The 23137-nt window shown below is 33.5% G+C and overlaps 2 protein-coding genes across 3 annotated transcripts; one reads left to right on the forward strand and one right to left on the reverse strand.

Moving 5' to 3' along the window:
- Positions 1-1000: 1000 nt before the first annotated feature.
- Positions 1001-3319, forward strand: LOC111409311 (LOB domain-containing protein 25-like). The gene is made up of 2 exons (XM_023039345.1): positions 1001-1340; positions 2398-3319. Exon 2 carries the CDS (start codon positions 2425-2427, stop codon positions 2929-2931), a length of 507 nt encoding a protein of 168 aa, XP_022895113.1. The 5' UTR covers positions 1001-1340; positions 2398-2424; the 3' UTR covers positions 2932-3319.
- A 12256-nt stretch (positions 3320-15575) lies between these two features.
- LOC111409312 (protein ANTHESIS POMOTING FACTOR 1) lies at positions 15576-22870 on the reverse strand. 2 transcript variants are annotated; one of them, XM_023039346.1, is made up of 10 exons: positions 22600-22870; positions 22220-22320; positions 22010-22119; positions 21855-21921; positions 19077-19176; positions 18577-18693; positions 18364-18501; positions 18131-18212; positions 17750-17799; positions 15576-16056 (listed from the first exon to the last, which is right to left on the reverse strand). In XM_023039346.1, exons 1-10 carry the CDS (start codon positions 22669-22671, stop codon positions 15865-15867), a joined length of 1029 nt encoding a protein of 342 aa, XP_022895114.1. In that variant the 5' UTR covers positions 22672-22870; the 3' UTR covers positions 15576-15864. The 2 variants fall into 2 exon arrangements, with proteins under 2 accessions (XP_022895114.1, XP_022895115.1); XM_023039347.1 differs by having other exon boundaries at positions 22220-22288; positions 22600-22857.
- Positions 22871-23137: the final 267 nt, after the last annotated feature.

Here is a 23137-nt window from a genome sequence, read left to right on the forward strand (position 1 = left end):
TAAGGGCAAACTTTTGTTTTCTGGCCTGTTGGGGCACATCCCGCGATTTACCTCCCTCACGATACTCCAGGAGCGGGGCAGTGAGGACCCTCAAGGTTGGGTTTCAATCTTTTTTTTGAAGAAGAGAAAGACAAATCAGGTCTAATTAACATTCTGTCAAAAAAAAACTCATGCAAACCTGACATAATCCTATATTTTGAGAAGAAAATACAAACAATTTAGTTTATACATAAATAAAAACGAGTGATAGATAGATAATACTTGTATATTCATTGAAATGTGTAGTTGATAATAAAGTTTGACTATTTATAAATACTTTACGATCATACTACAGTAATATAATGATTGAGATAATCATTGAAATAATGTCACATAACATTTTATTATTGGACTATTTTAAATACAATCAACATCTCCATCAAATTATCTGTTGCCAACTGGGATTATATCATTGCATCTATGACAATTTTTTGGTCAATATGGCGAGGTCTAATAATTTATTATAAATTAGCCAAAAGAGGACTACAAAGATAATAAATTTCTTCTCACTGTTATAAGTTTCAAGATAAAAGATTGGCAAAAGTATTAAAATAAATAAATGATATAAAAAGAAATTGATGTGAACTGACCAGTTTTTTTTGTTTTTTGTTTTTTTTTTGGGTAAATAACCGGTTGACCTAAAAGCTGGCTGATTTAAATTTCGAACCGACTCGTTTTGAAGCTAAACTCATCAATTCTTAAGTTATTTTGACGGCTTCTGATTTTTTAATATTTAATTTATAATTAAACTGTTCTTAATACTGATTCTTGATTCTTTGGGTGAACCGATCAATCTGATCAATTCTTATATTTTTGTTCAATACTATATCAAATACACAGTAAATATATATATCTACTTTCTGGTATTATTTATGAATTTAATTTAATATGAGACATGATTTTGGTCAAAACTGTTTAATAATTGTATTTCTACTATATATGCCTTATGCTATGGCTTTACATTCCTTAACCCTTCTCTCACATCACTTTACTCATACTTTATTTTTCAGGTTTCTGTGTCTCTATAGTTTCTAGGGTTTCCTTTTTGGCAGTATAAATTCAAGAAACTTTTGTATACCAATAGCTGAAGGATCCTTAAAATGATCAAGGGAAAAAACCAGTAACAGGTTTCAGAAGGAAAGATTCAAATTATTACCAGTGTCTTTTCTTTTGAGTAAAGAAACCCTTCTTCATCTCCCCCTCCCCTCCCCCCTTCCCCACAAGCCCACCCCCAGAAAAAAAGAAAGAAAGAGAGATTCTTTAGCTGTTTGATTTTGCTTGAAGATATATAGATCAAAGAGGTATGTTGATTATTTAGAACTTTTCCTTAAGATCCATCTCTCCACCCCTGAAGAAAAGTTTTCATTTGCATCTGTTTTGCAGGACAATTAAGATGACAGTAATATACAAACTTATGAAGTAATTTAACTTGGTATCAAAGTAGAGAGTGGTCATAAGTCCAACTTTCAAGTGGGGAAAAAACCGTTCTAATGGTTTTAATTTTTTTAAATTAGGCGTTTCTAAGTTCAAGTCCTCTGCCACCCAGTTAAGAAAATTATTATACTCGGGTAATGGCTTTGATGAAAAAAGTAATCCAGTTCTTACTTAGAAAAATTTCGAGGTTGAATGTGGGATTTCTGTTGAATATGATTACCTTTCTCTTCACTGTTGTGTTAAAATGTCTATAAATTCAGGTAACTTGGCTGCTGGTAAATTGCCAATTAAAGAATTTTCCAAAAAGATCAAACTTATGAATCCTGCTTAATTTTAAACTTCTTTTCTTGTTCTTGTTGTCCAGGAAGGCCTTCAGAAATAATAGAATAATTTTTTTTATGTAAATGTTTTTCCTTGCTGTATTCCTTTTAATTTTTTCATGTTTTTGTTCTGAGAAATAATAATTCCTATTAGCTTCTGCAGCTCTAAATAATTATGTGACGAATTTAAAGGAACGAAACAGTAAATTATTATAGGGATTTTATTTATCTATTTGTGTTTTAGAGATTTTCTTGCAGAACCAAGATTAATTTTGATAATTCTATAGTTATTTCTCATCTAAAAACTAAGCCATTTCAAAGGTACATATTTATTTATTAAAAAATTATTTTTATTACATCTCTTCACGTACGAATTTAATACATTTTCAATTGTACAAATTTCATAAAAGGATTATGGGACTCATATTTAGCTCATTTATTTGCTATGGTACCATGTTAAATCATGTAATTAATAATTTGTTTAAACATAGTATTCATGATCACTACCAATTCCATTAAAATCATAATATGTATATATGAGTTAATTATTCACAATTTAAATGGTTAATCTCAATTATTACTTTGTCTGATTCATTTATTTCAGGGAAAAAAAAATTGAATTTCAGGAAAAATGGCTTCTTCTACTAGCTATTCCAGCCCTCCGTGTGCAGCCTGCAAATTCTTGAGAAGAAAATGCCTGCCAGGTTGCATATTTGCTCCATATTTTCCTCCTGAGGAACCCCAAAAATTCGCTAATGTACACAAAATATTTGGTGCAAGCAATGTAAGTAAACTACTCAATGAAATCCTTCCTCATCAAAGAGAAGATGCAGTAAATTCTCTTGCTTATGAAGCCGAGGCACGGTTAAAAGATCCTGTATACGGCTGTGTTGGAGCAATATCTGTCCTTCAAAGGCAAGTTCTTCATCTTCAGAAGGAATTGGATGCAACAAATGCTGATCTAATGCGATATACGGGTAGTGAAGCCTCGTATCTGAATCAGATGAGTGCACAGTTCGGGAGGATGGGTCGAGAAGGAGGTTCTTTTAATCTGAATTCGGGTTACCCTGGGACATATTCTTCTCGATGGAATAATGATTCTAACAGCCCTGAAAATGGTGGAGATGGTATCATGTAAGGTCTTATATGTTTATATTAGGGTTTATTGCCTTTTATTTCGATAATATGAACCTTCTAATGCTCGTTCCATTTCTAAACGACGAGCTATTACTCTATTGAGTATATATTGCGAATAATATTTATGTGGGGAAGTGAAATAATTTGGTATATAATGAGTGTTCATCTTTTGGGACGTGTTTTGTGATGATATATGTAGTAGCGCAATGGTTGGCTTTTTGTTAAAAGAATAATTCACACTAGAAAAAGGGCTATGTAATGTAAAATACTTTTATATTGTAGTTCTTGCTCTTGAATTAAATATTGAGCAATTACTCCAAATGATTTTGAGTATTTGATGATGTAAGATAGTCTCTTTTTTATGGTATAAAATGTTTGGCTTCTAATTAAACATTACTTTTAAATTAATTAGTTAGATTTATGTATGTACCCTTTAATTATGTATGTATAGCATTACCCTTTAATTATTTCGTAATTAAGCTTAGTCCAACGTGAATATAGTGCGAAAAATGGTACAAGCTGTTTTTGTGACCAAAAGGGCTGGAAAGAGTACATATTTGTATAAAAATAAACACCGGAATTTTTTGTCGAGAATATATTAAAATTATTTGAACAACATTATCTTAAAAAGAGTCTCTCTTTGCAAGTCAAGTTATTTTTATCAAAGCCTAACATGCTCAAGTGAAATCTTCATAAATAAGTGATCATCAAATTTAAAACCTACATCAAAAGCCAAAATAATGATGAGAGAATTGAGTCATCAACTTCAATATTCTCGATGGCAAGGCCTTTCTTTCTCGATTTTAACTCGAATCTTGACTTGGAGATTCAATTAATTCTCTACCTCAATAAAGACTACAAAATGAATATTTTATTGAGTGATTATTAGATCTCAAGTCAAAAATGGAAAATTTATCTGATTCAACCTTTACAACTTATATTATTTTTTTTTTCCATTAATTACTTAGTTCTTGTGAATGTCCATTATATGATTGTCATTGTCTAGAACAGTACAAGGATCCGAAGAAGATTTTTCTCCCATGTGAAAGAACATGAACCTACAGAATTATTAGCTTGTACATATATATGGTCTTTTAAGTTATGTCTTTACATGTGAAGTCTGAATATTCTAAAACTTTCTAATGCTTTCAGCCAAAAAAATTTCAAGCATTTATCACTTTTTGTTACCTTTGAGTTAGCCTCAGCTTCTTGTAATCTGGCTGAGACATGTAGGAAGTTTGTCTATTATTCTGTTTAGTAACGTAACACATTATACTTAAGCATTCAACTTAATTTCATGGTTTTTTCACATATATATATCTCTTTTCCTCAGTGGGCAGGATAAAAATTTCTTACCGTTGAAGTGAAATGAGATCTTTAATTATAGTTTTTTGAATTTTGATTGCTTCAGAGGACCATAATTAAGGTTCTTTTATCATATCAACATATATTTTTTTTTTATTCTGCACAGTGAGAGCAGGAGATAATGACGACTATATATATATCATGACCATCCCAAAGTCATTAAGAGGTCCTACACAAGTACATATTGATCCCCCAGCAACTTCACAAACTCTATGATTATATATATTTGTACATATATATCATGAGCCATGACCATCCTAAAGTTATTAAGAGGTCCTACATATTGACCCCCCACCCCACCCACTCCCCCAAGCCTCTGAATAAATGTACAAGATTGCATTTACAAAAGCATATTTCTGGAATATGGAAATGAGAAGATAGCTGAATGTCCTTATTGGAAAAACATGGATACCCACTACTTTTGGGGGAGCAATAAAGTGGAGAATAGTAGGTGGGTAGGTGGGGTAGGGAGACTTACTTCAGTAGGGTATATGCAAAGAGGATGTAGACTGATGCTTAATATGAAGTAAATCATACAACACTTGACATCAAAATATGCTGTCTGTCTCTCTTTTTCACATAAAAGAAATTCACAACTAGGTAAAATGTACAAATATAGCTGTAAAAAAAAGAGGAAATGACCTTTTGCATATAGAGTTCATTAACATTTTAACTTGTAATAAAATGACTTAGATAGCTATAACATTAGAAAATTACAAATTGTCTCGAATGTTTAGGGTCGATAACGCTTCTCGTACTATATCTTATTTTTTCTAATCATAATATTTGTCAGAATCGACCTAATGGAAAGTCATTTCAATACAAACTTTTGTTGCTTCTTAGTGTAGCAATGTAATTATAGATTTAGCATTTTAGTCGAGATGAATAACACGGAGTACAATTATGAGCAATCCATGTTTGTAGCTTCTATTATAGAGTTTGGCAAGCCTTCAACGTTCAAAGTAAATTGAGTAACCAATACATGTATCACTAATCATAATGCTTGCTTTAACAAGTTTTTAAGTGCTTATAAGTAGTGAATCTCAAAGATTATATTATTAAAAATTCGATAAAAAGTTGTAAGTTTTAAAAAATGTGTAGTTACAAATGATGCTTGATCATTTTATAATCACATAAAAGCTTTACATATTATACCCACTTTATGTAAAATAAAATTTCTCGAATTATCATAAATATAATTTATCAAATTGTCAACTTAAATTGAGCACCAAAATAGCATATTCAGATTATGTGAAAAGTGGAATCTCTCAATTTATGTTAAGTACCATATTATTAAATGGAATGTTTTAGATTGTTAATCTAGACAATCTATAATTAGAAAATAAAATTCAGCAGTTACTATTTCTTAAGCAAATTTAACTCGAAAATCCCAAAAGATTATCTTAATATATAAAACCTCTATTTGATATAGATTAAAATCTACTAAAAATTTCAAGTTAGAGTCAATATTTACCCCCTGTTTGTCATCTTCTACTTTACATTATTTTTTCTACAGTACTCATTTTTAACCACACATTCTTCATTAAAATAATGTTATACACAAATAAAAAAAATTTCCTTCTTTTTTAACCACATATTTTCCATCAATCGCTATTTCATAATACATTTCTTCAAATTAATGGGGCTCAGAAAGGACTTTAATTTTATAAAAATGTACTATAAGTTTATATACACCAAATAAGAGGCAAAGTAATTAATAAATAAATGCTCCCGGGGTATAGCCCAGTGGTGCAAAGGATAGGAGTGAGGTTATCTCATGCCTTGCTGGCAGCCGCAGTGTGGGAGTTCGATTCCTGAGACATGAAATTTGACTTCTTGTAGGCGCAGTGTACATGCAGCTTTTGTTCCCTGCCTTATTGGGGCACATCCCGCGATTTACTTCCCTCATAAAGTTTTAGGGGGGAGATGTGGGAGCCCATAGAGTTGGGATTCAACCTTTTTTTTTTAATTAATAAATAAATTAAAATTGGTTGTTGAAAACCTTTGAAGTAAGTGGGGTCGACGAAAAGACTGATTAAACAATTCATTTGTTAATGTGGCCATAAGGTCTGCCAATTCAAGAATGAGTCCCATCAATCAATGGGCCATGCCAACCGCCCAAAAATCCCCGGCCAGGTTCAGGTGATCCAATAAAAGGTCCTACAGGCTACAGCCCAAATCCAAACATGAAATATTTGTTAAATAGGTGATTTGACTGATTTGATGCCCTAAAAAGCATAGGGAATAACGAACTTTTTGCACAGTTTTTAACAGGATATATCATGTTTTCCTTTACTTCTACACATTCTCGCTGAGCTAAACTTGGTCCTATTTGGAAGTGTTTATAATAAGAAAGTTAATGATAAATGAGTGAATGGTGTTTCATATCTTTTAGCTGTGATCTAGCCTCCAAGTACGACCACGTGACAACTACGCAATAAGCGAATCGAGATCCAAACTCCACATTATTTTGCCAGTTGACAGTTTAGTTTGCCCTACGAAGAGGTCGAACCCATATGCTAGGGTACATGATCAAGCTCTCATGGATGAGATGAGGCAGTTAGAGGCCGTTGCAGAAGATCTTTCATACAAAATCTTCTATTTATAATTGATGTGACAATACAATGCAACGATCAATCTACTAAGTTAACATGTCAAGTCTAACCTTTATGTGGCAAGCCTAGGGTTAAAAACGGTCATAACTTTAAATTTTAACCGCACACTCTCTATAATTCCCGGATTCGAACCTCTTTTTATTTAGAGCTTGTTTGTCTCTCATTATGGGAGATTATAGAATTTTGAATAATATTTTTTTGAAGAATGTGCGGTTAAAATTTAAAGAAACTTTATTAGTTTGTATGTAAAATATTTTATTATGTGAATGTGGTGGAAAATGTTACTGTAGCAAATAATTTAATTTTTTAAAGGATGACAAATAGGGGCTAAGTTGCTCATATCTCATGTATGTCCCACACCTAAATACATACTCAAACATATGTTGATTTAATTGTTGGAGAGCGCGTGGCCGCCTCTCCCACCAACGAAGATTGGCTAGTGCTCTAATGGTTTGTCCTTGTTAATGTGGCCATAAGGTCTGCCAATTCAAGAATGAGTCCCATCAATCAATGGGCCATGCCAACCGCCCAAAAATCCCCGGCCAGGTTCAGGTGATCCAATAAAAGGTCCTACAGGCTACAGCCCAAATCCAAACATGAAATATTTGTTAAATAGGTGATTTGACTGATTTGATGCCCTAAAAAGCATAGGGAATAACGAACTTTTTGCACAGTTTTTAACAGGATATATCATGTTTTCCTTTACTTCTACACATTCTCGCTGAGCTAAACTTGGTCCTATTTGGAAGTGTTTATAATAAGAAAGTTAATGATAAATGAGTGAATGGTGTTTCATATCTTTTAGCTGTGATCTAGCCTCCAAGTACGACCACGTGACAACTACGCAATAAGCGAATCGAGATCCAAACTCCACATTATTTTGCCAGTTGACAGTTTAGTTTGCCCTACGAAGAGGTCGAACCCATATGCTAGGGTACATGATCAAGCTCTCATGGATGAGATGAGGCAGTTAGAGGCCGTTGCAGAAGATCTTTCATACAAAATCTTCTATTTATAATTGATGTGACAATACAATGCAACGATCAATCTACTAAGTTAACATGTCAAGTCTAACCTTTATGTGGCAAGCCTAGGGTTAAAAACGATCATAACTTTAAATTTACTAACACTTATGATAAGATGCCTCAGCCGCTAGGATGAGGCCACGCATCTCTTTATCCAACGATTCTTACTTATCCTCTTATACTATAAAAAAAAAACTCACACATTGTGTCATTCAAATGCAATACAAGTTTATGCTCTCAATATACAACTTTTATATTCTTTATATTCTTTCTTTACTCTCTATAATTCCTGGATTCGAACCTCTTTTTATTTAGAGCTTGTTTGTCTCTCATTATGGGAGAAATTATAGAATTTTGAATAATATTTTTTTGAAGAATGTGCGGTTGAAATTTAAAGAAACTTTATTAGCTTGTATGTAAAATATTTTATTATGTGAATGTGGTGGAAAATGTTACTAGAGCAAATAATTTAATTTTTTAAAGGATGACAAATAGGGGTTAAGGTGCTCACATCTCAGGTATGTCCCACACCTAAATACATACTCAAACATATGTTGATTTAATTGTTGGAGAGCGCGTGGCCGCCTCTCCCACCAACGAAGATTAGTGCTCTAATGGTTTGTCCTAGTGTGCAAGAGGAGCTATGTAGACGTGGGGAGGACCTGAAATCTGTTAGCCACATCGTCCCTACAAAAAAATGAAGTCAACTGATTGGTGTTGTCTGTGGAAAATCGGTACGTTAAATGCTATCATCACATTCAAAAGGCTTCCAAAAATGAGAATTTTTCATGCAATTTTTTTCCTGGAAATGACAAAGACAGCAATAAAAAATGTAAAATAAATGACTATATCTTGGACTTCAGAGGTAATATGATAAGGAATAATTTACATGCTAGGTAACATATCCATTTTTCCAAATTTGCCTCCAATGATGTGGCTGTAGATCAGTTGAACATTATTTCTAGGAGACAGCTCGTAAATACTGCTATCCCGCCTTCTTGTTTATCTAGATGGACCGCTTATTATATTATTAGATGATAATTGCGATCATTGAAGGCGAACCCTACCTCGTAGCTTTCTTATTTATTAAAAGCGAGCTCTAGCTTGTGGTTTTTTTAATTTATTGAAGGCGAGTCCTAACTCATGATTTTCTTATTATCGAAGGCGAGCCCTAACTCGTGAATTTCTTATTATCAAAAGTAGCATTCTATGAGTCTCGTTCCTTAAATAAAGAAAGAGAGAGTATCTTAGAGTTCTTGTTCCTTTAATAAAGAAATAAGCAAAATCTCAAAGTATTTACCCTTGAAAAAGCAGTTTCTTTGTGGTTCCAACTAGATGTGTTTGCCCTTGCAAAATGAGGCTTTCAGAACCTCATTTGCGAGAGTTTATCTCTCACCTCAATGGATGTTTATTCCTCACCTTGCTAGACATATTTTCCCTTGCAAAAAAAGCATTTCTTGACCTCATTTGTAAAAATGTTTATCTCTTGCACCGCGGGATGTTTATTCTCCACCTCGCCAGATGTGTTTACCCTTGCAAAAGGAGCTTTTCGCGGCCTCGTTTACAAGGCGTTTATCCCTTGCCTTGCGGGATGTTTATTCCTCTCCTCGCTAGAACTGTTTGCCCTTGAAAAGGAGTCTTTTCTTGGCCTCATTCGCGAAATATATTTTCCTCATCTTGTGGAATGTTTATTCTCCACTTCATCGAATGTGCTTGCCCTTGCAAAATGAGCCTTTATTGGCCTCATTAGCAAGTTTTTTATTACTCACCTTGTGGGATGTTTATTCCTCTCTTTGTCACAAATTTTTTTGGATTCGTGAGATGCTCATTTCTTTTCCCTCATTATCGTCGAGCACAGCTATAAGACCTCATGCATCTGAGATCAACTTATAGGCCTCAGATCTTCGCCAGATGATTCCTTGACTTTGTGAGACATTTATTTCCTGCCCTAATTATCGTCGAGACTATCTATAAGACCTCGTCCACTAGAGGTCAATTTATAAGTCTTCGATAGTTCAAGAGAGCCACTCGCGAGATGGTTATTCTCTCGTTCGCTTGGCAGATTTCATGGCTTCACGAGATGCTTATTCCTTGCCCTTAACTATCGTCAAGTACAGTTATAAGGCCTTGCACACACCAAGACTAGCTTCTTTGATAGTTCGAGATGAGCTACAAGCTCAATGTTTATTTCTCGTTTTTCGAGATTCCTCGCTCTGTGAGATGATTTTATGTTACAATGAGGTGTAGGAAATGATGGATCATAACGTACAAAAAGAAGGTCAAGCATAAGCATGTAGTGTATCATGCTAGTTTCTTAGAACTACAATCGTCTATCAGCAAGTTTTTTCTTATTATTTTAATATTTATCATCTATAAAACATGCACATTTATTTATTTTACGCGTGTGATTTTTAATCCATTTAGAATAATTTTAAGTTCGCAAAATTTTGCTTTAATTATAACACAGGAGGTGCTATGTTTTCTTGTCTTATACTACTACGCTAGATGTTGATAGGAAGCTGGTCTACCGTGGTTGTTGTGGCGTAGTTGATGATGGATGTGTATTGAGTTAGTTCTAGCGATAGAGGATTCCAATTGTAGTGGTGATGGTCGTGACAAATAATTTTGCTGGCGACAAATGCCGATCGTACATGACAAATATAACTCATTTTTTTTCTCTATTTGTTGCCAATGTCTTTTTCTTTTATTTATTAAATCTAATTAGAATGTAATGATAGCTCAATTTGTGAAACACTTCATTTTTAGACGATAGTGGTGGTCGTAGCTGACGATGATGAGAAGTGATTTCATCGGGTAACATGTTGTATTACTTATGTTTTGTAGTGATGGCAGACATGGTGTGGGGATGGTTTTAAGGCCCTGTTTGTGGCCCTTTAGCTTCAAAAATTGGAGTATAGAATAATGATTGATGTTGAAATGTGTGATTAAAAAGAAGGAATTTTTTTTATTTATGTGTAATATTATATTAATGAATAATGTGTGGCTGAAAATGAGTACTGTAGAAAAAATAATGTAGTATAATGTAGGAGAATGGTTGACAAACAAGGGCTAAATGATGTAACATTACTTGTGTCTTGTGGTGATGGTGGAGTGGTTTTCGAATAGTAACATAGTGTGTTACTTGTGTAAAATAGTGTGTTAATCATAAATTCATAAGGGCAACATAGTGTGTTTCCCACTACATTGTAAGAAGGCTAAAGAAATATTTAATAATGAGGGTATAACAGAATTTAAATTGAGAAAACGAGATTCACATTGCATAGAAGATGATAATATGTTTAACAAGTTATAAAATAAAATGCATATGGTCCACTCATAATGACTCAAAGTAGCTTCATTTTGAAATTGATGACAGAATGTAATTATCTCATTTCTACAAAGAATCAAAATTTCAAAATTATTATAATTCCATTCAAAACTATGTGAAAAAATGAAAATTGAATTCCATAGTTCCTGAAGAGTACTTAATTGTTCTTTATTTTATCGGAAGTCATAGCAGAACTTGACTTTTCATCGAACCTTTGAAAGTTCGACCTGAAACTAAATAAATTATTTTCTTCCAAAGAATATGATGATAAGATAGATATTATGTAAAGTGCATGGTATAACAATGCAACAAAAATTATAGAAGTAGAGTTTGATAGCTAAAGGTTTGTTCGAAATGGTACGATAGGAAACAAATTATGAAGTAAAAAAAATAAAAAATAAATAAAAATTGATCCAACACTTAAGAAGAGTGATGAGAGTAGATGCTAATCAAAATGAAAGATTTAAAGAATAAGAGCAGAAATTATATGAAAATTGAAGGTAATGGCATTGCCTTCAATGTAAGGAAAATAAGTTTAAAATTCAAATTCAAATTTTCTATTAGACGCTAAATAGCTACCTGAAATGTAGCAGTTGATGAAATGCTGTAAAAATGCATCTATTGAGTCAATTCAAAAGCTGCAAAAATGCAATAAGATATAGGGATAGGCGAACCAAGTGGCTCGCGAGCCAATATTATGAGCCGACTTGTACGAGAATTTTTGTTGTTCGGCTCGTGCTTGTTGCTCGCCTCTGGAGTGAACAGAGTTGATGGGTTGACGAGTAGCTCAACTCACCTATCATCCCTACCCCAACATTTAATTTTCAGGAGGAGGTAAATGAGGTATATATATTTAAAAAAAATAAAATTACGAAAGGAGGTAAATGTACAAGATTGATTTTTAATGAAAAATAGATATTTTTAAGATTATTGGATAATAGTAGGGTATTTGTGTGTTATCCCTATAATAATTTTGATTTTTTCCAATAATTAGCTAGATATTTTTAATATCACATTCTTAGTGTTTTAGGTCAAGTCGGGATAAATAATTTTGAATTTGATCTTCTTATATGGTGAAGAATAAATGAGAAATAGTAGTTAATAATATCGTTGACGACATGTGATTTATTAATGTCTTTGGTGTCAATTGTAGCATCAGAGCTAGTATTCATTGAGGTAACAGGATTTTGTTCAACGAAAGAAGTCGATTAAAAGAAAATATGTTTGAGTCTCTAATGTGTTTGAATCACTTGTAAGATGTAGAATATCAATATAGGATAAGATGGCTAGTGCAATTGCTAAAGATTTTCAACAATAAAAAAATTCATGAATTTTTTTATACGTTAACTTTATATTTTTACTTTCCGTTCATATTTGAGTTTTTTTTTTTTTTTTTTTTTTGGTTGAATATACTTGAAATAATCATTCGTGTACAATTTTGATTCAATCTATGTATTTAGCTAGTTTCAAATTTGAATAAAGGAGAAGGGTTTGTACAAATTTATAATTTCTTTTACATATTTCTTATAAATTTACATGTTTATAATATTGTACAAATACAATTATCAACCAAGAAAAAAATAAATATGGCGAGCTGTGACTGGCTTGCCCCACTAAGGGACGAGATCAAGGGGCAAGTCAAGCCCAAAATGCTACAGGCAAGCTGGCTTGAGCTTAGCTCGTCCCTTGAGTAAATGTGAGTGAACTCGAATTGCTCTATTTAACACCTCTAATAACTTGAGTTGAACTTAGGTGGATTCTCTCAAGGCCAAGTTGGCGGTTTAGATTGGAAGTCTGTCTTATCGGCCGTTTTACTCAATAAGAATATATATAATCATGTAGCTCTAGACTCGCATGACAAAATCCTCCTTAAAAATTAAAAAATTAAAGTATTTATATATTGTTATTTTTCTTTGAATACTGTTAGGCGTACATTTAATGGTTGATATCTTTGTTTACATTTCATTGGAATTCAAAAAGTGTTGGGCGAGAAAGTGTGTTTTTTTAAAAAACATTTAATCATATGTCGTCACGTGACACAATGTCAAACATGATGTTAAAAAAAAATGTACATGTAGCATGATTGTTTTTCTTTCGAGAAGAAAGCGACTTAATAAAATGTGCATAAGCAACCCTAAAGTGCGTTTTGAATCAAATTTCATGTGAATTTGCTTTAATTATCTTATCAAATCTACTTTTTACTGTATATTCTGATTAGTTTAAGAGAGTTTCTTATAACTATTATAAAATCATGTTATGGGCCCCAAATTACTTTTTATGTTATGGATTATAGTTTAGAATTTGATGTAAGAAAACCCCTATTTTAGAATTCATATAAAATACCCTTTTTCAAAATACTATTATTAGCTACATTGACAAATTAATACATCATTCCCAAAATTCTTATGCTCTTTTATTAAATGATGAGAAGCAATTGAAGCGACCCATGCCCTTGCATAATAGGAACTATTGTGGATAAATAAAACACATGATTTAACTTAAAAAGTTAACATGTTTTAAATATGTTCTTGTTGTCATTTAAAGTTAAAAGCATTTTGGCCAATAATGTAGAAGTTACTTTAAGACAAGTAAATTAATTTAATTAACTTTTTAAAATAAACTTTTCACTTATAAGCAAATTGCTTAAACTTAGCCAAACATTCATATCAAATTAGGGAAAAATACACAATTACCAACATTCAGTACCTGCTTGACACCCATTAGTTTATTTTATTTAACGATACATTTACAATATAAAATATTCTACATGTATATCAAAAATTTTCCGTACTATTCAACAATATATTCTCCTAAAAATACCATTCGAAACTCATGTTCCCAATTAATGAGAATCAAACGGGCTCTTAAAGATACATTTTCAAACTTGTAAAATTCTGTAAAAAGTCGTGTTAATTAAACAAGTCAAGACCACAATAACATGTAATTTATGGTAACATTTACATACGTACAAGTTACAATCACAAAATGTCATAGTCACAAAGACACAAAATATTAGGTCACACTGCAAATTCAGTCACAGGTTACATACTTTTATAGGTCATAACTTATTTATCGATCATTAATTATCAAATTAATTGTCACATATTATCAAATTAACTTGTCATAATAACCCAATTAACTGGTCACGAATTACCCTTCATTTTCCCCACCCCATATCACCCGCACTCCACCACTGTCAACACCACCGAAAATGTAATTGTCACCTCAAATCCACAAACCACCACCACCACCACTTGCACCAACAATCATTACCACCGCACTAATAACCATCTTAACTACAAACAACCATCATCTAGGCTCCAGCATCGTAATTGGTACCATGTGGTGTGTCGTAGTTACGACGGATCATAGATCATTGTAGCACTACACAAGAAGCAACGACAATTGGTGCCGCTACGGTTTCTTTTGATGCGCAATGACGCTCATCGTTGCTATGCGTCCACGACAGGAGCGTTGCCATCATGAAGAGCCACTGTGCACTTGTGGAATGTAGTAGTAGGAAAAGTTAAATGAAGCAACAGCCAAAGAAGTGAACTTTTGTTTGGGGAGGAAAATGAATTAGCGTTACGATGAATTGTGATGTTGAATCGGATATGGGGTATACCTCATTTTTGAAAGAATAACCTTAGCATCTGATTAATGAAATGTAAAGTTAAAAGGTAGGGTTTGATGTAATTTTCTCATCAAATTATAACCCAATTCAAAGCATCGACGGCCTTATCAAAACTTTATGGGCCCTTCCAACCGCCCATGAAGCAAATTCAACTCAAATGGCCCACCAGTGAGCCCAATCCATACTGATTATTATTGGACTGATTTGACGGGCTTGAGACATCACTCCCTCGCTCACTTGGGCAGTGATTCGTCAATACAAAAATTGATGGACGACAACTAAAGGCTTTCATCTTTACCTTTATGATTTCTCTTTTTCTTTTCGTTTTATGTCTAATCCACTCTTTTTCGTTACTTGAATAAAATAATAAATATTGTAAAAACATATAGCCCCTGATTGGTACAAATTTAAATTATGACCAAAACCAACAATTAATTTTAATCAAACATTCTATGGAACCAACAATACATTCCATCATTTTTAATCAAAATCTACTAAAAACCTATTTTTATCTAAACCAAATAGGGGCAAAAATTCGTTAGTAAAATGAACATTGACTTGAAGTATATGAAAATCGAATACGTACTCAACCATCTCGAGTTGAACACGCCTCAGGAGAAAATAAAATCGCAATAATGTGATAAATTGATCATTTGAACTATAAAGCAGGCATTAAAATGAAATCTTTAAAGGTACCAATTTTTGCTTTGACCATTAAAAGAGTTCTATAGGAAAAAATTTGCCTGACAATCCGAGTTTATTAACTTAACCAATTTAAGTACTGAGCTGGGATTTCTCTTGATGTATGAACAATGACTCTTTAGGAATTCAAGTTCTAAAGTCATGAGATCAAGCAGAGAAATCACCCAAAAAAGACTCCTAGTCGAAGCGGAAGAAAAGGAGAAAGCACAATTAAGAAGAAGAGTATGCAAAACCAAAAGAGTAAAAAACTGAATAAAACAAATGACTAAGATTTCATTTGAGTAATTTGCTCGGGTTGAACTCCCATTTCGGGATGCAAAGTTCCAAGTTCTGCAGTTGTCTTGCTGTTGTTCGGTATCCAAAAGGTGAGTACCGAAGATGCAGCAGCGAACATGACTCTACGAGGTGCCCATTTTAGGCAAGATGCGACACCTATGTAGCTATCCCAGGATGCCACCTGCAAATGCATTATAAAATTTGTTCAGAGCCAGAAATGTATCTTCCAAATCATAAGGAACATCAATTAATGTGAACACAATTCCATGAACATCATGGTTATCCAACCATCCTCCTGCGCAAATGTTTGGCTAAGCTTAGAACCAAGTAAAAGTTACATTTGAATAACTTTTTGCTCCCAAACATTTTTGAATATTTTCTTCTGTCTTACGCTTAAAAAAATTACTAATACCTGAAGTAACTCTATCTTACTCTCAAAATAAGCAGCTTATTTTTAGCGTTCATCCCGATATAATTACTTTTTTATAAGTAAACTTTTAATGCTTAGCTTAGCTAGTACACATTTTAAGCTATAAATCAAGATGCTAACTAGTAGTTATGGCAGAATGTGAGAAATATTTATCTGTGGTGTTGGCTAAATCCACACCAAGCCCTACATAAGGGTATTACGGCAGATGTGTTTTGCTAACTGGAGGAGTCCAATCAAGATCACAAACTACACACCTAATCCCAATCCCACTGAATGAGAAGAGAGTACTTTTGAGCCCCCAATCCCCATAATAGTCATAACCACAGAGTCCAAACAATGTTCATTTCGCGCTAACTTATACGCTGCCAGGTCTGACTAGTAACAGTTACTGGAGAAGTTGTCGCCCCACCCCCAATGGGGCAAAAAAATCCGCCCCGAATGGGTTGGCAGGGCGAGGGTGGGATGCCCCCCGAACCAGCCCCGTGAAGATAAAAAAAAAAAAAAAGAATAAAAATAATTTTATTTTTAGATAATTTACCCGCTAAAGACCCATTTTAAATTTTTATTTTATTCTCTAATTATAACATAACTAGAAATTTTGAAAATCTAAAAAAAAAAAAAAAAAAAAAAAAAATTAAAGGGGGAAAAATTTTCCCCCCCCCCCCCCCCCCAACACACAAAAAAAAAAATGAAAAAAGAAAAAACCAACCACCATCGTACCCGAAAAAAGAAGAAAAATGGTTTGAACAGAAAACTCATTGGAACACCTTCCTGCATGGTTCCAACTGCTTTGCCTTTCTCTCTGATAACCTATATTGAATGTTTGGTGGGGAGAAATGGATAGTTTTGGACAACTAAGGAAGGAAAAGAAGCTAATCTTGTCCTTTACGCTATCCAATCCAGCCCAATACTGCGTACCGACCATGCACTTACTATTTGTGGACACATTACAGGAAGGGGGCTACGCGGCTGCAAACTACTGGATGCCTGTTTGGAAAGGACAGAAGGGAGAAGTGGGAACCAAGCCAAAAGCAAGGGAGAGAACTTCAGGTCCAGGACATACTGTTCTTTAGATTTCTTGGTTGTGTATAATTTATATTTGGGGACAGTACCCGAGTAAATCATTAAATTCATGAGTTAAACATTTGCATTAATTACTTCTATGGGAAGGAATTGAGCATCATCAGAAGCTTGGAACTAGATATGGGAACTTAGGGATTTTTTGTAACTTCGATTTACTAATAGCATATAACTCGAACGCAAGGAGCATTACAAATTTACAGATGTAGTAGAAAGGGTCCACAACTTCTATCACAGGCTGTGTAACAGGCTTAGCAAAACTGTCTTTGTGGACAGCATTTGTGTGATACTCACAAAAGCTTCCATCGTCATACATCAAAATGGTTTGATTAGATCATACTGGACACATGGACACGAAAGTTACCTTGTCTGGTGTATCGATTCTCCATGCATGCAAATTTCCATCCCCAGAACCTGGAACCAAGACGAACCAATTTCAGTTACAATGTCACAAACAAATACCAGCAGAATTGAGTGTCACGAGGCCATAAAAAATCCCTAGAAATTCTAAGACCTAAGTAGCAGGTGTCCATTATATATTTTGGAGATGTTGCTGTAATTGTGGCTTGATGTTTGAAAACAAAACTTGCCTCACCTTACCTAAGGAAATAGTCCACAAGCTTCAGTAACTAATGTTATTAAAGATATCTAATAGCATATTATCATCATCATCAAACTACCAAAATAATATCATCACCTATGTGTTAACTTTAATATGAATAATTACAAGGGAAAGAAGTGGTACCAGAAACCACATATTGACCATCAGGGGTAAACGTTGCCTCTATTGTCGTTTCTGATGAAGGATCCACACTAAACCCACATTTCTGCAACAGAGAAAGCTGAACATTTAAACTGGTATATATTGCCACAGCAATGAACACCCCAGTACAGAAGCTATATTTTCACGCCCAAGTATATTTTACAAGATCATATGCAATATGACGGACAAGTTCAACAAGACAGATTCAGGCTAACCTTCTCTCCTGCATATGCATCGAGGATGTAAATATTGTTGTTTGTTGTTGTCAAAAGCATTGATTTACCATCATTGCTGAATTTAATATCACTGACCTCGGCGGTATCTCCACCAACTAGAAAAGTATCAAAGGGACCCTAAACGGAAATGAAGATGATTATGATCGAAGAATCAGTTTGTTATAAGCAAGCTACTTTGTCGAAAGTGAGAACCTTGTCGTATGATCTAGAATCAAATAATTTGATGGCACCTCCTTCCATAGCCACAGCAAAGACAAGGCCTTGTTGATCATAAGCAACAGTAGGCCTACCTCGTAGATGTAAAATTCCCTGAAAACTACAAGAGTGAGCACATATCACAATTGTGTATTTTATTTTGATAAAAAAGAAAAACTCAATTCAATGCTCGCCTGCCAAAAAGGAAAAAACTAGGGCGTTTTAGTGGTTTTGCGTGCATGCAGTTTTCATAACAATATATGTGCATTTTGTTTACTAAACTGCCACTATGCACCAGTTAAGAGAATATTCTCTTATCGAAGTCAGAGGTTAAAACATCCTCAAGGTCTCCACCATAATACTGGAGCCAAATAAACTTCTCAAAGCCAAAATAAAAAGCATCTTGCGACGCCCAGTATAATCTGTCGAGCAAGAATTATTTATCCAATCATCTTCAAGCAGATAGCTAGATTTGATCAATAAAAATAAATCCCAACCTGACAGGCATTTACGCGAACATCCCATATCCGGATGCTATGGTCAAGTGAACCAGACATGAAGCTGTCATTGACTGGAGACATGCAGAGAGACACAACCCTACAGCCAGATTGAAGTTAGTAAATCCATAGAATGGTTGGCATCAAATGCTACTCAGCAAATTCTCCGCACAATAAACTCATAACATGCTGCATTCTTGAAGAGAAGATGCTTCATCTAACAGAGAAGGACATGCACTAGATGTAACTTTAGAGTCGAATTTTACTAGTGATCACAATAATTCTGTGTGTGAAATTTCAAGCCATAATCAACATGAGAATGCAACAAGATAGGAAGATTTTCTGGGTGACAGTAAACAATCTACTGAAAACTTGCTGTCAAAACTATTAGAAAATTACTCAGACCGAGTGCTATCAAAAGCAATAATTCCTCGACCTGTAGTGCCCCAAGCTTTGGGGCTCATGACATTACAAAGGCCTTAAATTTGTAAAACTCTACCTAGATAATTCATATAATGCGGAAATTTTACTTGTACTAAAAGCATTAAGACTTCAGAGGACCTGTTACAAGATTCAGAAAATTTCTTTCGGAAAGTTTAGATTTACAGCTTGTACGACTTTCGAAATAAATCTCATTCGACAACTAAATGAAATCCAAAATGTACAAAATTTAAACTGTAGACACCTTACACCTAGGAGAATTTCAGGTTAAAATTTCGTGTACAAACTCAATCGATAGATTGGTCAAAATTATTTTCAAATCCGGATCTATTTGTTCTCGGGTACTTTCTGGCACCTCTCGGGAAAATGTTCATAACTTAAGTTTTAAACATCCAAAGTTCGTGATCCAAAATCCAAGAGATAGATAACTCATATGGCTATCGTCTCCAACTGGAATCACCCCAAAATTCCAAGTATTTAGGTCTGGGTGAATTTTTAAACTTAGGCCAGAATCTGGAATTAATTAGATCCCTTTGTTGTAACTCAATTGAATTGAATAAACCATCATAAAAATATTATATCAACCATGAAACAATTTTATCATCAATTTAGTCTTCAAGCTTTCAAGAACTACTAATTTAAAATATTCCTAATTTATCGACCAAAACAAAATTTTTAAATAGCAAATTTTTGAAATCTTCAAAAAAACACATACGAACATTAAAAACCCTTCCGTCTCAAAACATGAATTCAAACTACTGTCTCAAGGACACCCAATGTTTATTAAATATAAAAGTGACAATCTAAAACATAAGAGATGAATTTCTCTAAAAATAGCACATGTCATTCATGCCAAACCACCGCCGGATCTCCGATTACTCTGAAAAGAGTTAAATAGGAGTATCTCAAAGAAATACTCAGTATACTACATGTGCTACATGAACATAATAATCATATATTTAATCATGCATTCTTACATAACATCATAAATAAGTAAATTGATGATCAAACGATCTACTCAAAGTTCTGATGAGTCTTTGCGACCATCAGTTTAACATATATAATTAAGGTTCTGATGAGTCTCTACGACCACCAGTTTAAAAATATATAACCTTTCTTCATCAAAATTTAAAAGAGAGCTCTAAAGGCACTTTATATACTTCATGCAAATATAACGAATAACATGCTAAATTGAAAATTAAATTCATGTTACGACAATTTAGCGTAGGGATCCTACCTTAGCTTGTGGTGATGAGGAAGTCCTATGTTGAACCAAATTCCTTTGTATTTGAATGTTAAAAATGACTAACACGAGAGAATCAACTGGCCTCTGAATTTTACTGATGAGTTCTTAAAATGGCGTGAATCATAAGCTGTGGTATGCCTAGTATTCTATTAAATATGAGAACTAAAGTCTCACTAAGTTGAATTAGATGTCCAATTAAACTAGGACTCCCATTAATCCCTAACAACCCAATCAACATAAATTATCTTTAATTATTATAAAATAGCATCCTAATTTTATTGAAACCTATACGTGAACCAGGATCTAAAATTAAGTCTAATGGTTCCTGGTACAAATTTGAAATTTATCATGAGAAACTAATTGGCTGCAATTGGATAAATATTGAATTCCAATAACAAAATTTTACTTTTCATTTGAATATATTAACACAAGTTCTCTAATCAAACAGTGATACAATAAGCGTAAATTGGCTGGAATTCATCAAATTCAACTTATCTAGTGGTTGCCAAAACTATTTAATTTCTTTATTTACTTTAATTAAAATGGGACTCCCTTTGAACTAACATAACTAAGGCCTAGCTTATCCGAAATGACTTTTTCTCGAGTACAAAATTCGCCATTTAATATGAGCTTCGAAACAAGCCCAATATTGATATGAAATTTCTCACTAGAAGAATACTTGATCATTTGACCAAAAACTAAAATTTTGATACAAAGACTTATTAACAAAACATGTCAAGATGAAATAGATTAAAACTTAGGTTCGGTTGCTACATGAGCCAATGGCAAAAGAAAACAAACTTCTTAAGACTTTGTGGGACAAGTACATAATATTTTTTTCAGCAAACTCAAAGAATATAACCACTTTTTCTAAAAAATGCATGGGATGAAAATACATGAATGATTCCCTGCACTATGAATGTGTCCAAAAAATATGTGAATGGATTCCCAGCATTATGAATGTGTCCAAATAAAGATATCCAGATTAACCTTAGTAGATAATGCAAGATAGAATTCCCTATCGGAGCAATCTTGCTCTCCTAATATCAACACTCAATGGAAGAGAAACCAAGTAAGGCATGAGAACTCACCTCTCTTTGTGACCCTTAAAGTAACGAAGGCACCTATTGTCATACATAGATAGATACCGCAATATTTCTGTAACAAAAACATAAAGCAAAGAGAAAAATGTCAGAAACCGGATGTCATAGTTTCAAAAATTAAAAATTAAGGCTAAAGCCATAACCTCCATCAGAATCCAAATTGTGCCTTGAAGAACAAATAACAGAACTTTGGTGGTGAGTAAAGCATATCCTATCAGCTCCATGCTTCGTGTGATAAGTTGTTTTCAGCAACCTGAGTTTTACACAAAATCGTTAAAGGTACAATCCTTCAGCAAAAGAAGATTTGGGTTTCGACAAGGTTGCAGAGTACTTATAGCCTATTAAGCTCTTACTTGGCACTCATGATGTCATAAAGTCGCACTGAATTGTCGTCACTAGCTGTTACTAATAAATCAGCAGTCCTATGAAAATCAATGGAATTAATTTTTCCACCCTGAACAAGACACGCATATATTCTGGAGTTAAACCAATGTTCCAAATCCTGAGAATCCAGTGTACTTCAATTTAAACATCACTAAAAAAATAAAATTAATCGGAACAGCATTCTACCAACATACATCTTTTACCTGCTTACAGATAATACACATAGTCCCAGTTTGCCGCAAAACGTATTTTCCAATTAATACAAAAATTTAAAGTGAATGATTACAACTTTAGCATAATGGAAATGTAAATTCTGGGAGTAAAAAAACATCGGCAACAGAGTACTAACGAAATCCGAGAAGACGGCTCCGATTGACATGCTACGAACTATATCGTCGTTGAGTTCTGAAAGTGAAGTCATCTCAATCCACAATAAATTGTAAAGAGTGAAACAGAAAGAATGAACACTGAGTTAAGAGTCCAGATGGGGAATCAAAAATCTATTAATCGCTATACGATTCGTGATATTATAAATGCTACTGTTGTAAATAGGGTTTATCTGTTTAGGGTTCAGAGATTTTTTAATTTTTTTCTCCATTCAATCCATAATTTCCGAAAACATTTTAGATTTTAGTAGATAAATATGGGTAATTACCACAAAATGTCCCTATATTTTAATATAACTAAGCAAAACATCCCCAACTTACATTTGTTGGTATTTTCATCCCTATATATACTTTTCATTGCAAAAACCATCCTTTCGTCCATTTGCTGTCAATTTATCTGTTAATTGAACACTTGTACTCAGTTTTTCTTTTCAAATACGAAGGTAAAATCGTCAAACACATTTTTTGGCCAAAAGAAGCATGGTTACCCTTCTTGCAAAA

The sequence above is a fragment of the Olea europaea genome, chromosome 14, assembly GCF_002742605.1.
Source record: "Olea europaea var. sylvestris chromosome 14, O_europaea_v1, whole genome shotgun sequence".
NCBI lineage: Eukaryota > Viridiplantae > Streptophyta > Magnoliopsida > Lamiales > Oleaceae > Olea > Olea europaea.